The sequence below is a fragment of the Magnolia sinica genome, chromosome 12, assembly GCF_029962835.1.
Source record: "Magnolia sinica isolate HGM2019 chromosome 12, MsV1, whole genome shotgun sequence".
Classification (NCBI taxonomy): Eukaryota; Viridiplantae; Streptophyta; class Magnoliopsida; order Magnoliales; family Magnoliaceae; genus Magnolia; species Magnolia sinica.
The window spans coordinates 49,527,515-49,543,280 of NC_080584.1; the positions used below are offsets into that span (position 1 = coordinate 49,527,515).

Genomic DNA, 15,766 nt, shown 5'->3' on the forward strand with positions numbered 1-15,766 from the left:
ACAAATCACTTGATATAAAGCCAACTAGGAACCATATGAATGATCCAAAACTCATATTTAATCTCAGAAGTATCAATCCACATTGCACCTATTGTATGCAAATAATGCATCTCTTTACAAAACTGGCACCTCAAAACCCAAGACTTCAGTGTTGAAACATGCCCTGTCTACCACTAAGCTACGAGCTCCAACCCAAAATGAGAGAACGTCGTTTTGAAACCCTGACCTCTACAATGGACGCAAGGTCTCTACCAACGGATCACATGCTTATTTGTGGAACCCTATCCACATTGTTTCACAACAAAGACAATTCAGCAGTCTCTAGTGATATGTTATGGTTCCTTCTTTTTCCTTAAGGAGTTTGCAGGAAATCAACCGGATGGAGTAAATTCTCACTTATATGATCAAGAAATTACAAAAGCATGAGAAATATATGTGTCGATGAAAGAAACCGAGAAAACAAACTTCATATTCTTTAATGAAATATACCATTTATTTATGATGAATGCTGCCTGTGGTTAGTAACATGGAAGTGTAGCATCAATTTCATTAACATTGCTGCTTGACGTTGCTTATCTGGCACCAACATCCAGGGCTCTCATAGAAGATGCATTTGATGGGAGCTCGTTGTGCTTGTATTTGCCCTCCCATATAAGGGATATGTGTGTCCTATGGGCCTCAAACAAATTCATGGGACCGAGACAAGCACCGTCAACAGTGTTTTTGAGGTGGGGGCATCCTCCCTCATTGTTCCCTGTATTGTAGCTCACCTGATGCCCTTACACAGGTAATAATAAAATTTAAAAATTACAGTGAGATTCATGGTAATTATGAATTTTCTTTTAACTTAATTTGTAATGTTTTATAGTTGGTTGGTTCTGACAGTAGAGGGCGAATGCAGAGTCTAGGTTGCTCAATAACCAAGACAGGACTGAAGATGTCAGCCCATGCCCCGTTCAAAGGTAGAGAATTTGATAAAAGAAAGAGAGAGCCTAGTTTAAAATGGCCTATTTTTAAAATGCTTGATGGTTAATTTCAAGAGTTTTTCGGCTTCTTCTACTATCATTTGAGGACCTCAAAGGCCTAACTAACTTGAGATTTTTATATGCAGGCTGTTGTATTTTTAGTCCTATAGATCAATGTTGTCACTACAAGGTTCAATATTGAAATGGTAATGTTTTTAATTATTTATTTTATCTTTATTTTTTCCTGTTCTTTATAAATAATTTGATATCTTAGCCTCCTGTCATTACCAGCTAGTCTTGTCACTATTTGTACATATGTCATCTCATGAGTCTTACTTTTTGTAATTTTCTTACCCCTGTAGTGATTATCAGAAGCAATGAGCCATCATTGAAAGATTACCCTTGTAGTGAGTCCAATCAAGGTATGGATAATACATGGTTTTAGTTCATGAAAAATGGTACCTTTTACTGTGGATCACCTCTGGACCAAAGACCAGGTACCTTTTATTGTTATAAGTTCCTAATTAGTTTGTTTCTGTATTTGTGTCGGAGCTATTCGGATGTTGAGCGGGGGTCCTTAAAAGGTAGGAATCGCTGTTATGACCATGATGAAGCTATACATTTTCTATGAACAATAATATAGGTGGCCTGGCCATTTGGACAGGCCCGTGTTTATGTATTATCTCGAAATTGATGAAATAGATCCGGATGTGCATCGGAGCTATCTGGATGTTGAGCAGGGGTCTCTGGAAGGTGGGAACTGTTGATATTTATTTTTTCCCTTCATCACTGCCTGTGTGATCTTGTGAACAGGTTGGATGATAAATAAACATCACTACAGGCTCGAACCCGAACCTGAATTCTAAACCTATAACCTATAACCTCAATCTAAACCTATAACCTATAACCTATAAACTAAACCTATAACCTATAACCTAAACCTAAGCCTATTCTCAAATCCCTAAACCTAAACCCATAACCTATAACCTAAACCCAAACCTATAACCTATTCTCAAATCCCTAAACCTATAACCTTAACCTCAACCTAAACCCGAACCTAAATTCCTAAACCTATAACCTATAACCTCAATCTAAACATATAACATAAACCTATAACCTATAACCTAAACCTAAACCTAAACCTAAACCTAAACCTATAATCTATAACCTACCTATAACTTACACCTAAACCTATAAACTATAACCTATAACCTTAACCTAAAGCTAAGCCTATAAACTAAACCTATAACCTATAACCTAAACCTAAACCTAAACCTATTCTCAAATCCCTGAACCTAAACCTATTCTCAAATCCCTAAACCTGTAACCTATAACCTAAACCTAAACCTAAACCTAAAACCTATAACCTATAACCTCAATCTAAACCTATAACCTATAACCTAAACCTAAACCCAAACCTATAACCTATAACCTATAACCCACCTATAACCTACACCTAAACCTAAACCTAAACCTATAACCTAAAACCTAAACCTAAACCTATTTTCAAATCCCTAAACCTAAACCTCGACCTATAACCTATAACCTATAACCTATTCTCAAAACCCTAAACCTAAACCTATAACCTTAACCTTAACCTAAACCTAAACCTAAAGCCGAACCCGAACCCGAACCCGAATTCCTAAACCTATAACCTATAACCTCAATCTAAACCTATAACCTAAACCTATAACCTATAACCTAAACTTAAACCTAAACCTAAATCTAAACCTAAACCCAAACCCAAACCTAAACCTAAACCTATAACCTATAACCTGATATATATATATATATATATATATATATATATATATATATAAAACCTGAGAAACATTTTGGCCTGATTTTTCTCTCCTCTTTTTCTTACTCATGTCTTTCTCTCTTACTATGTAATGTTTCTACAAGTATGTTCTAATTTTGTTAGTTATATATGTAATAGCTTATTGAGGACATGTAGAAAGTAAAGGAAGAGATGCAAAAACTGAAAGGGGAGGCACAAGCCAACAAGGATCACATGCTACAGGTGGTTTGGATTTTTACTTGGATTTATTATCTGATACTCTTAAAGATTTAAATATTGTATGATATTTTTTCTTACAGTATAAAGAAATAGCACTAGTGAATGAAGTTGTATTGAAGCAAATTGAATCTGCTTATGAAAAATTCAAGGCTGAAGTACATCCCTGTATCTTGAACCTCATTTGTTTAAAAGTTGCAATCCTTATTTTCAGTGTTTTTTTTGTCTTTCTTTCTTTTTAGATGTGTACAAAGGCATGCTTGTTTGATTGTGTTTACAAATGTTGTTTTATACAGGCTGACAAGCTAAAGAAGTCACTGGAGGATGAAATTCACTTTCTTAAGGGAAGGGTTTCAGAACTTGAAAGTGATCTTTTGTCAAAGTCCACAGAAGTTACATCTGCAGTTTCAGGGAAAGAAGAAGCTCTATCTTCTTATGATAGGTTGAGCAAAGTGAAGTATTGTTTATTTAGAAATGTGAATGTAGGATGCAATGTATGATTTGATTGCTATTTGTAATAAATGCATCATTTTTTTTTCTAATTACATTTTATGTACTATTCCTATCAGCATTAAGCTTAGATAAGTTATCAATCACAACAGGTTCTTGCAATAGAAACAGGCACCATTATTATAAATTTTTTTTTAATTTTTCAAAAAATAGTTACGGATTTTAGCCGTAGCTATTGTTCTGAAAACCATAGCTATTGATAACTACAACATATTGCTATGGATTTCATTCCACTTTTAGCTACTGATATTATCCGTAGCTGTAGGTACATTTCGCTAAAGAAATTATAGCTACTGCTTTTTTTCATAGCTAGTGATATCTACTGCTACGGATGTGATCTATAGCCATACATATGTTTCGCTACAGATATTATAGCGATTGCCTTTATCTGTAGCTATTGATATCTATTGCTACGGATTCAATCTGTAGGCGTAGCTACATTTCGCTACGGAAATTCGACTTTTGTTTGTAGCGACTGATCTCTATTGCTACGGATTGAATCCGTAGCCATCAGTTTTTGGACCTCTAGCTACACCACCAATAGCTACGGACATGCTGCGGACTAGATCCGCAGCAAAAGGCCTTTAACTACGGTTTTTGTTCGTAGCCTTTGCCCGTTTTTCTTGTAGTGGAGGCGAGGCTTCTCAACCCAAGAACCAGAACCCATGCCATATAGAGGACCTTTGTCAGCAGCACCCTGCCATGCGTAGAGGTCAGCTAATAAAACAGTATGTACACTCATAATTTGAGTTACACTATCTAAAATTAAATTTTCAGTCACAAATATTTCCTGCAAAAACAACCACATACCAAATGAAGTCTATATCCATCCCCATATGAAGCAGCAAAGCCCCCCTCTAGGCTACCACATTTCACCCCAAATGCTCCACCTTCAGGGACCAATGCAGAGCGAAAAGTTTACAAAACAAAATAAAATAACCAAAAAACAAATTTGAAATAAAATAAAAGGAACCAATAAAAACCTGTAACTAGCAGATGGAGGAGAATGACTATGAAATTTTTTTATAAATATGTGGACAGATTTTTCTTCCCTTTTTCTTCTAGGATAAAACTGCATCATAAGCATCATAACATGCAACTCAATATGAGTCTTTTTATAAAAGCAATAACTAGCATGCAACTATCAATGATTAAGTATGCCTATCAATGACAATCCTACTGCAAGGCTCATGATTAAGTATGCGTATCAATGAAAATGGGACAAGCGAAGTTGGAGATGCAAAACCACTTGTAATATGGACAAGCATCATAACACTTATCATAGAGATCCGCTGTGGTGAATATTATTTTCAGAAATAAGGTTGCTTATATGAATTAAGATTTTCATATTATAAGCCTCATTGAGACAACCAGCCCTTCTTTAGATTGTAGGCCTCATTGAGAAAACCAACCCGCCCAAGGAGATCAACCATGCTAAAGCTCAACCCTTCTTTGTCTAGAATCTGGAATCTGGATTGCTCTGAAAACTATTGTTTCCTATCATATGTAATTACCAAATGCTTGACTAAACAAACTTAGTGAAATTCAAGACCAATGAATTATGGCACCATCAAGGGTTGGTTGTCACATCAATAAAGCAGAGAGATTAAAAAAAAATTAAATTTTTTTAAAAAAAAAAAAACCCTAAAAATTACAAACCTATAGCTCTTATGATCAATCAAGAAATTAATCAGAAGATCAAGTACTGACACCATCAAGGGTTGGGCCAATTATTAGATTCAAGGCCAGGCTCGAGCCTGTCCATTTTGGCTGGTCACAGACCCAGGTCGGTCTTGGATTGACCTTGGCCTAGTCTAAATCTAGCCTGTTGATAGCCCCAATAAGACCTAAATGTGCCACATTTAGGCAAATAAAGAGGTGTAGACCATAAAGATGATCCAAGGTAAGCAACTCGTACTTGAAAGGTGGCACCATCAAGGACAGTGTTAGGGGAACCAAAGTCTGAAAGCCAGTTTACAAACAGCTTGAAATATAGCCTTGGGTTGAAAGAGGACTTCTTCTCTGAAGCATCTTTTCAGATAACTCTCACAATCATAGATAGAATTTGCCAAATATCATGATGAGAACAGTGCAAGTAACACCAATGGCAACAAGAAAAGAAAAATTAAAAATAAAACACATTCTGTACCCCATATATTGTGATATAAACACATTTTTATTACCATTTTCCTGTGCAATCAATTTATCTGATGAGAAACATCTATCTGTATCCTTGTCATGGGAAACGCATATCTGCACCCTTGTCTTAGATTTTCAGAAACATCTCCATATCCCTGTCTATGCATCGCTGCGCATAGTTGTGAAAAGCATATGATACATGTGGTTTCTAGCGAACTCTCTATACACTACCTCTTATAGTAGGATCTAGTGCCCCATGATTTAGAGAGATGTAAGGTGAAGTATGGGTGGCAATGGGTTGGAGTTGGCCCTATCCCAGCTCTAATCTCTTAAACCTGGGGCCTAGTTGAAAAGGCCTTGGCCTTGGTTGGCTCTATAGGGAAAAGAGTCTGAGTGATCAAGAGGCCCAATTGCAGAATTTATTTATTTTTTTGGGATGTCCTTCATCCACAATAAATCCAATGATAAACAGTTTGGATCATTGAAACATGACCCCTGGTCCAATAATTATATGTAAACAACACATATATGAACCATTGACAAGTCTTTTTTAACCATTATAATGGTGGCCTACTTAGTTATTAGATCTGGCCAATTGGCTAGGCATTCATCATTGACCCCAGCCCTTGGGCTGAGTTAGGGACCCAAGCCTTGTCCCTATAAAGCCTTATTGCCTGCGTGGAACTGGCCAGCCCAGCCCATTATCAACCCTAGGTTTGAGTGATGTTTCATGAAAGGTGTATATGAATCTTGCTTTAGAGAATATGCTTCAGGTGAAGATTTGCTATCTTGATTAAGATTAATTTGATTAGGATTTTCTCAAGGTTAATCCTTGTGCTGTGAATCATCTACTATGCTAGGAATATCAATGAGTCAAATTCATTGCAATTGCTCAAGAAACCCTCTTTTGGCTTTGAGGGTCTCTTAGTTCAACCTCCTTTTTTACTAAAGAATTAGTGGACCTGCTTTGAGGGTCTCTTAGTTCAATCACCTTTAAGTAGCCGACTTTGCTGCAATTGTGAAATATAATGGGCATAAGATGCATCATTCATACCAAGAAGTTCACAAATCCGACACCAATCAGCGAACAGATGAGAAACTTGCAGCATTTTAATGGACATCATTGAGAAAAGCAACAAATATAACTATCAACTAGTTGCTTAGTGATTGTGCCCATAACAAATCATTTTGCAAATAAATGGACTGATTGTATCTTGTCCCTATATCAAGCACCAAAATTTTCATGTGTGGCATGATGAACTTCTTTAACAGTTTAGGATGTGTTGTTGTCTTCTATTCTACTTGAAAATCTCTATTTTTTTTTTGGAAAATTGTTAATGTAGCAGTCCCTTTGGCCACTATTTAAATATATGGGATTGTTTAGCACCACAGCCATACATTTGGCCCTTGAGTTACAAATCCACTCATCAGGCAAGTCACCGCATATGAGAACAACAGGCAGTTCAATATGGCCATTGAGTTATGTCCCATTTGCATATATCATCACCAACATTATATCTTCTATTGTAGGCAGAAGGATTATTTTACAGCTAAAGTGAACTTCATTTTCGATTTTAAAGTAATGAACACCTGCATTAACAACAGGTAGTTCAATATGGGATTGTTTAGCACCACAGCTGTACATTTGGCCATTGAGTTACAAATCCACTCATCAAGCAAGTCACCGCGTATGAGAACAACAGGCAGTTCAATATGGCCATTGAGTTATGTCCCATTTGCATACATCATCACCAACATTATATCTTCTGTTGTAGGCAGAAGGATTATTTTACAGCTAAAGTGAACTTCATTTTCTATTTTAAAGCAATGAACACAATAAAGAACTTCATTATGTGATCACTTTGCCAAGATGGACTGAGGATATAAGAAACACAGCACACATTCATAATCAATCTACTAACTAGAAAAATATAACATGGAATCAAAGAGAAGAAAAAGTTAATGGGAGAGGACAGATAATTGGCCTGACCTCTAAAATATCATGTCATATGAAAGTACATAGATCAATTTCACTTACAACTAAACAGAGTGTGGGCCATGCCGACTACGTCAAGTGACCTAAAAATTAGTCAAGTGACTTGAAAATTAGTCGAGTGACCTAAAGATTAACGTCGTATGTAAAATAAAATGGAAGAAAATAACACAACTCACCTTGACGCCCTTTTCCCCCCTCCTTTACCCGGGCTTAGGACTGGCAATGCAAGAAATTGTATTGGAGAAGTTAAAAAAAAGGGCTTAAGCTCCATTTGGCTTGAGAAAAAAATTATATTCATAAAGATTGATGTGAGGACCAAATGGAGCCTAAGACTTATATGCAAATTTACTAAAAGGTATGATAGGAACTCTTACACTACAAATATGATGGCCAAGTGACCACATGTAAAAAGAAAAGAAACAGAAGAGATTAAATTAAAGACATCCAAATGCAGAATTCAAATCACAAATCATAATCTTATAAAACTAAGATTAAATTAAAGAGTTTAGATGAGTTTAGATGTGCCCTCTATAATTAAACTAAGATAAAAATAAACCGTTTAGATGTGTCTAACTCAATCCAAAAGTCTGAAACCACGGATCCCTACTATCCCTACTTTTTTTAAAATTATTAAAAAAAAAATTTAAAAACAAAATATATCTTCATTGATAGCAAATTCTATAGTTACATAAACTGATTCAGGAGATCACGGGAGAAAAAGAACCCGAGGACTCCTATCATATCAAAATCGACAAAAAGACATGAAAATAATCTACAAAGTCTATCTACAGGCCGCGACTCTCTCTAACTGCTCCTAGGCCCGTCTTGTCAAGGAAAATCATCCCTCGGATCTTAGGGGGAATGTCTGGAAAATGCTCAAAAACCAATGATGACTGAGAGTCACTACCCTACCTGGCCGATGCGTTTGCAAGGGTGTTGCCTTCTCTTAAAATATGCACAAACTCAGCCCTTCATTTATTCTTTAACCTGTTTATGCGGTTTATCTAATAGCTCCATTTCCAAATTGCTTGAGACATCCCATTAAGAGTTTTCACCACGTGAAGCAAGTCAGATTCAATAATGATCTAGTTGAAGCCTCTGCCTAGGCCCAACTTAAGTCTCTCATAAACCACTCACCATTCAGAGTAAGAATTCCTATCGGCACTAAAACCAAAAGAGAAGGCAAAAAGGAATTGTCCCCTATCTCCTCTACAAATTCCCCTGCCTCCAGCTACCCTTGGATTATGCCTAGCAGAACCATCACATTTATCTTTACCCATTTAAAACATGGTCTAATCCACCTCACTATTTTAACCCTGGAAGGAGGAGAACGGTTGTAAGAGAATAACTATAGGGCTGAACTATTGGACGTTGATGGCCTTCCCAGCTGATGAGGGGCAGCAACCTCTGTCATCTGATAGGGGACCGAGCCAGTCTTCTCGGCAATGGATTTGATCCACTAATGGACACACCAAAGAATTCCATCAGAGCTGACATTTTTGCCTTCAAAATGACCCGCATTTTGCGACTTCCAAGTCTCCCACAACAGAAATCTCGTGGCGAGGTTGCTTAGGAGATTTGAATTCTGGCTCCCATGCAAAGCACCCCACCATTACATCAGCCTGGCTTTCACGAAAACTGCCGAGCAAACCCTAGGCAATGGATTTGATCCACTAATGGACACACCAAAGAATTCCATCAGAGCTGACATTTTTGCCTTCAAAATGACCAGCATTTTGCGACTTCCAAGTCTCCCACAACGGAAATCCCGTGGCGAGGTTGCTTAGGAGATTTGAATTTTGGCTCCCATGTAAAGCACCCCACCATTACATCAACCTGGCTTCCACGAAAACTACCGAGCAAACCCTGATATTGAATTTCTCTCCTAAGCAGCTCCAAATCCGGCTGGCCACCTCGCTGTCCAAAAACAGGTGCTTGATGGTTTTCACAGCTGGGCCAGCTGTCCCATTGTTGCTGCAACAGATACATTTGGATGTAAACTCGATCCCATGACGTTGGACAACTTCATCAACAGGGAGAGCTCTGTTCAGCAGTTTCTAGAGGAATACAGAAATTCTGGGTGGCATGAGCTTGTGCCACACCCAACGAGCCCATTCTTTGTGGGCTCTAATAGGCCTGCTAGCGGCCCACGCAGATTGAACAGAGAAGGCACCTGACATAGATAATAACTAGACCGGCATGTCTGGACCGTCAACTACACAGATTCCATGCTGGAAAACATGATCGATAACCTGTTGTGGCAGAAATTGAAACACGGTAGAGGGGGGAAGAGGCTTTGTTTTATTGAGAAAGTTACACACCTGTAGTAAGGAAATAACATCAAGACTTGATACAGAGATTAGGTTTTTGAAAGCGTCGAGTACCGTCCAGTTAACATTCCACAAGCTATATTCACCCTGGCCAAGGATCCCCTGAGTATTGGCGTCCACAAACGGCAGCTTAAAATGAATATTCTTCTAAAATGGGGAAGTAGCGTGCACAGTCCTATGGGTGGGGTTCTCCTCCAGATCACCCACATATTTTGCCGTCATAAATAGGCCCCAAAGGCTAGAACTCCCCCTGAACCGAGCTGTCCAAGCCATCTTGTTGCGGAATGCACTCACTGATTCCGAAAGACTACGGATGCCCAAGCCTCCCTCTAGCTTAGTTTGAGTCACCATCTTCCAGTTTCTCCAATGCAAATTCTTTTTGCCTTCTGACAAACCCCAGAAGAATTCCGTAAACCTTTTTTCCAATGAGTGTCGGACATGCAACGGAATATGAGATGCAGCTAGAGTATGAATTGGGATGCTCCCCAACATGTGCTTCAACAACACCATTCTTCTAGCTTCAAAAAGGCATTTAGTTTGCCACCCACCGATACGCCCTTCAATTTTGTCCAAGAGATGTTGAAAGGAAGAGGCCTTAATTCTACCCACTGTCATTGGAACTCCAAGGTACATTAAGAGGCTAGACGATATAGAGATTCCTAGCAGCCCTTCAATCATTCTGACTCTAGCAATGGACAGCTTAGAGGAGGCACAGAAAGAACTTTTGTTGAGATTAATGACTTGGCCCGAGTCCACTTGGAATCTATCAAGAAACTCCTTCACCCTACCGAGAGAGGCTTTGCCTCCATTAAGAAATAGTAACGTATCATCTGCATAAAGGAGGTGAGAAACCTAAGGGCACCCTATAGGGATCTTGTATGGGTGGAAAAGACCATGATCCACCAGATCCGAGAGTCCCCTGCTGAGGACCTCAGCCGCAATGATGAAAAGACTAGGTGAAAGAGGGTCACCCTGCCTTATACCCCTAGAAGACTTAAAGAAACCAGCTGTCTCTTCGTTCATAAGCACCGAAAACCAAACATTTGCCCAACAACCTTCCACCATTTGGATCCATCTAGAACTGAACCCGAATCAAGCTACAACTTGCTTGAGGAAGGTACATTCCACTCTATCATTTGCTTTCTCCATATTACGTTTTAGAACAATATTACCACTCATAACTTTCCTATTAATCTCTCTAAATAACTCTTGAGCAAGGGCGATACTTTCTGCTGAGGGGAGATAATGGAAGGAAGCACCTTACTGAGCCTTGCTGCAATAACACCGACCATGATTTTATAGAAGTAGTTACAAAAGCTTATCGGCCGAAAATCTGAGAATTTGGATGGGGCTTCCTTCTTAGGGATGAGATAGATCAGGGAGGCCGACACCACCCTTGGGATCTTCCCTCCTTGAAAGAGAAACCTGGTAGCCTTGAGCAGGTCTTTTCCCACAATCTTGCAACAAGAAATTAAAAAAAAAAAAAAAAACACCTAAGAAATTAACCGCCAGGCCTAGGGGCTGTGTCCGCTGGGATTGCCATGACCACCGACCTTACTTCCAGGAGGGAGGGAGGAGCTAGGAGGCTATCATTGGCCTCTTGTGAGATGAGGTGAGGAATATGGTTTAGTAAAGTAGAGTTGTTGTCGCAGGTTCCTGAAGTAAAGAGCTTAAAGAAGTGGCTGACTGTTGCATCCTTGATCTGGCTGCTCTGTTAAAATCTGGCCCGAATCCAAAATGATTTTATGAATACCAGCTTTCCTATGCCTCGCCGATGAAACCATATGAAAAAAGTCTATATTTCTGTCACCCTCATTCAACCAGTTAACTCTTGATTTCTGCTTCCAAAAAGTTTCCAAGCGGGTCTCCATGATGCGAAGATTTTCCACTGCTTTAGCAAGATTGGATTGAAGAGTCTCATCTGTGGCTGCATTACCCGCAACTGTCCTTTGAATCTCAAGTTCCGCCTCAGCTAAAGCTTCTTCAGCGAGCTTGACCTGGCTAAACATGTTTCCAAAGGTGTCTTTGATCCAAACAATTAAAGCCTATTTAACTGATTTTAATTTAACCACAACATTTAGAAAAGGGTGGCTAGAATTGACCTGGGCCCACACAGATCTGATAAGAGGGAAGAACGTCTCATCTTGAGTCCACATGCATTAAAACTTAAAAAGCTTTGGGCCACTGTACATCTATTGGGGGTTTTGCAGAAGCAATGGAGCATGGTCCGATGAGGATCTTGATAGATGAAGAACCTGAAATGCAGGGAAGCAGGTGGTCCATCTTGAATTAATAAGAACTCAATCCAAACGAGCCCACACTCTGGCCGTCCCTTGTTAATTATTACTCCACATGAAACGACTTCTCGAATAACCTGCATCAATCAGCTCTGCTGTGTTGATCGCAGTAGAAAATGGCTTAGCGCTAGCTCTGTCCACCTCCCTGCGGCCGCACCTTTCAAAGGCATTAATAATAGCATTGAAGTCCCCAAAAATTGCCCACATGCCCTGAATACTCAGAGAGGCTGTTGTCATCTCATTCCATAGCTCTCTCCTGACATATCGCACACAACTAGCATACACAAAGGATAAGAAGATGGGTAGATGGTTTGTCTGACCTGCTATCGCAATTGTGAGGATTTGACTGGTTGAATTTGTAACTGAGACATCTAAATGGTCTTTGTAGAAGATCCAAATTTTACCTCTAACAACACTGTTAGAGACCGAACGATGGTATCCCAGGGAGAGGCTTACCCCCACTCGACATTCGTCTTGAGCATTGGTTCAAGAATAGCAAGAACCCAGGGACTGTGATTCCTGACTAATTTCTTGCAGGATCTTCTTGACTGACTGTTTTCAATGTCTCGGACATTCCACACTAATGTCTTATCCATCAATTAAACGACCGGAGTTGACAGCCCTTCACTTTAGCCTTCGTAATCTCGATTCCCAATCTCCCCTAGAGTAGTGAATTCTTGGCCTTCTAAGAATTTTAGTCGCTGTTTTCTTCCGAGATGTGCATATGGTGGATTTGGTGGTGTTTCTTTCCACCGCTGGATCACATTCCTCCCTATTCAATCCGGTTTCCTATGGCTGCTGACTAACTTCATTTTTCGTAGGTAAATGGGGGCAACGAACATCCTCTACCTATTTTATCTGGTTGGCAAAGATTGGTGAACATTGAATACCTAGGCTATTTCGCAACATAGCTGGTCTGGGGCTGGGATTAAAGAAAGGAGATAGATCAATCTCCAATCCAGGCATGGGTGGGGTTGAGTTCTGAGTGCACTGGAAATGAATCATTCGAGGAGAATCTGCTGACATTTCCCTGATTAGTTCCTGCTGATAGCTACCCATGGTTCTAGTAGGGAGATCAACTGATTTAGCTCTGATCCTGGAGGTTCTTTCTTCCCCGAGCTCCAATTGGTGGTCTTCATCATAGATTCTCTGCACAGGCCAGCAGTGGACATTTCCTTGTGTTTCTGCTGAAAACAAATTGACTAGTGTGTTGCAGTGCTCCTAGTCCAGACATGGCCTGGGTTGCCAATGCGATGGGCTCTGTTCCGTCTGTTTGGCTTGCTATCTAGACGTATCTATCCTGGCATCTCTTGCATTTGTTCCCGTCTGCTGATGAGGTGAATTCTGTTCAAGCATCCTCTCTTGTTGATTACATTCTGTTTACATGACATTTCCTGGCATCGTCTCCATAAGCAATTGTTTATCGGGTGGCCTAGGCTGAATTTCCATAGCTACCATCTCCTTGTTACCTCCTCTATGCTTTATCTAATTCTGCTCTGCATTCTGGCAAACATCTGCAAAGCTTTCCTGTAGCCCAAACTCCTCTGCTTCTGTTGGGCTGCTATCTGGTTGTTGGGCCTATGGGTTGGTCCCAGCATTGTCACAAACATTTGCTAGGCCTAACTAGCCATCTGATACCTGATGCATCTCAAGTGTTTCTTTGTCTCCTTCACCCTTTCGATGTTCAAATCTCCTTTTAACCCACTACCGAGTACCTTCTTACTGCTTATTTGGCTTGGTGGTGCCGGCCGATTCTTGCTGGGGATGATGGAGTCCAGTTTCTTCTAGGACAGCATGAATGGGATAAGATTTATCCAGAACCTGGAATTTCAACACTTTTTGAAGTTTACCCCTGGATAGACTGTCACTTTTATCTTGGCAAACATTTGAAAGAAGCCATAACTGCTAATGGGATCAATCTAAATTATCAACCCGAAGTAGTTAGCTAGGTCAATCATCACCGCTTCCATCCAAGCATGAAAAGGGATCCCAAATAATCTGATCCATCTTTCTTCACTTTCCATAACATCCCCTGTAGACCATTTGGCCACCGACGACAGGCCCATATGTCTATGCAAGTCCGAATCCGCTAGAAAATCGACTAGAACGTCCTTAGATTTTAATGAAATCAGGAATTTGTCTACTGAAATCCTGGTTATGTCAATGGAGGAGCTTGTAAACCTGGAATTTCTGATACCTTTGTAGAGCTTTAGAAATGAGATGTGCGCCCCCTCTGCTTTTCCAACCAGAGCAAGCTACAACTCTTGCAACTAGATGAAAATTGCATCTGGGTCCACAACTATTTTGTTGTCTGACTCCTTTGTTTTCAAATGCTGAATTGGTTTCTTCTACAATGCTGCTGCAAATGAGATGTTTGGGCGCGATTTCGTCTGCACGGGAACTAAATTCGAGGCCTGAGATCTGGGCGATGGACGAGTTCTCAATTTCACCCATCTCACGGTCACCACTCTTTCGTCGATGCACTGATCGTTAAGGACATCCATGGCTGCTTTAGCATCTTGTTCGTATCTAAATTGGACGAACATGTAGCCACAGGGTTTTTGTAATCCTGGGAGAGTGGGGATGTACACATCTAGGACCCGTCCATATCTCTCAAAAATCTTCTGAGTCTCTAGTTCCGAATAGTCAAAAGGGAGGTTTCCCACAAATAGGGAAAACCCTAGATCTCTAGGGTATTTGAAAGAGCGAGGAGCAGATGAGATGTTTTCTCTGCTGGGTGGAGCAATTTTTGGGGCTGGGAGAGATGATCTACCTCTCGATCCTCTCTCCCGAGATCTACCTGGGCGAGCTGAGCTTCCTCTCTCCGTTCTCCTCATCTTCCTCTATCCGAGCTGACGAGAGTTCCCTACTACCCCCACTTACAAAAGATGTTTATAGTTCCAAATACTTAATAAAAACTTCTCCCATGTAGTCATCATCCATTTTTGTCTACAACTTATAAAAAATAACAAAAATAAATCAATTACTATTCACGATCTCATACAATAAGTTCTATTGCATATATATATATATATATATATATATATAACTTACCATACATAAAGTAGTGGGCCAATGAATACTCGTTCGAATTGCATCCCCAATTGTTTTATACCGTCCATGGGTCCTTATCAAATCCTCATCATGTACCATTGCCACTTGAACAAATACTTCCCAGAAACCAACTCCAAGTTTTTGCCCCCTACTTTTGTCAGTGGATCCGTGCTCAAAACGGTTCCTTTAGCTACAGTATCCCTAGGCCTTACAATACTCTTAAGAAGAACTTGAGTCACATTAGTGCAACTCATAAAATTCCCCTTATTAGCCAAGTCTCTCTACAAATGATAAATCAATGCCAATCATCGTATATAGCTCGAACTATGTATAATTGAAAACATATTACACGTAAAAATATACATGTGTATATTATAATTACTAGAGGGGTTGGAACCAAGTGGCTTGATGATGAGGAGGGTTGGTTCAAGTTGGGATTAGCTGAAACACCTAATAAT

At 39.7% G+C, this 15,766-nt stretch overlaps 1 protein-coding gene and 1 long non-coding RNA gene across 2 annotated transcripts; one reads left to right on the forward strand and one right to left on the reverse strand.

The window, feature by feature from the left end:
- Positions 1 to 1,282: 1,282 nt before the first annotated feature.
- On the forward strand, positions 1,283 to 3,512 carry LOC131220490 (nuclear-pore anchor-like). The gene is made up of 4 exons (XM_058215379.1): positions 1,283 to 1,387; positions 2,923 to 2,988; positions 3,066 to 3,140; positions 3,279 to 3,512. Exons 2-4 carry the CDS (start codon positions 2,938 to 2,940, stop codon positions 3,480 to 3,482), a joined length of 330 nt encoding a protein of 109 aa, XP_058071362.1. The 5' UTR covers positions 1,283 to 1,387; positions 2,923 to 2,937; the 3' UTR covers positions 3,483 to 3,512.
- Positions 3,513 to 4,137: 625 nt separating this feature from the next.
- LOC131220491 (uncharacterized) lies at positions 4,138 to 4,602 on the reverse strand. The gene is made up of 3 exons (XR_009158622.1): positions 4,476 to 4,602; positions 4,303 to 4,382; positions 4,138 to 4,189 (listed from the first exon to the last, which is right to left on the reverse strand). It is a non-coding gene; the product is annotated as an uncharacterized LOC131220491 (long non-coding RNA).
- Positions 4,603 to 15,766: the final 11,164 nt, after the last annotated feature.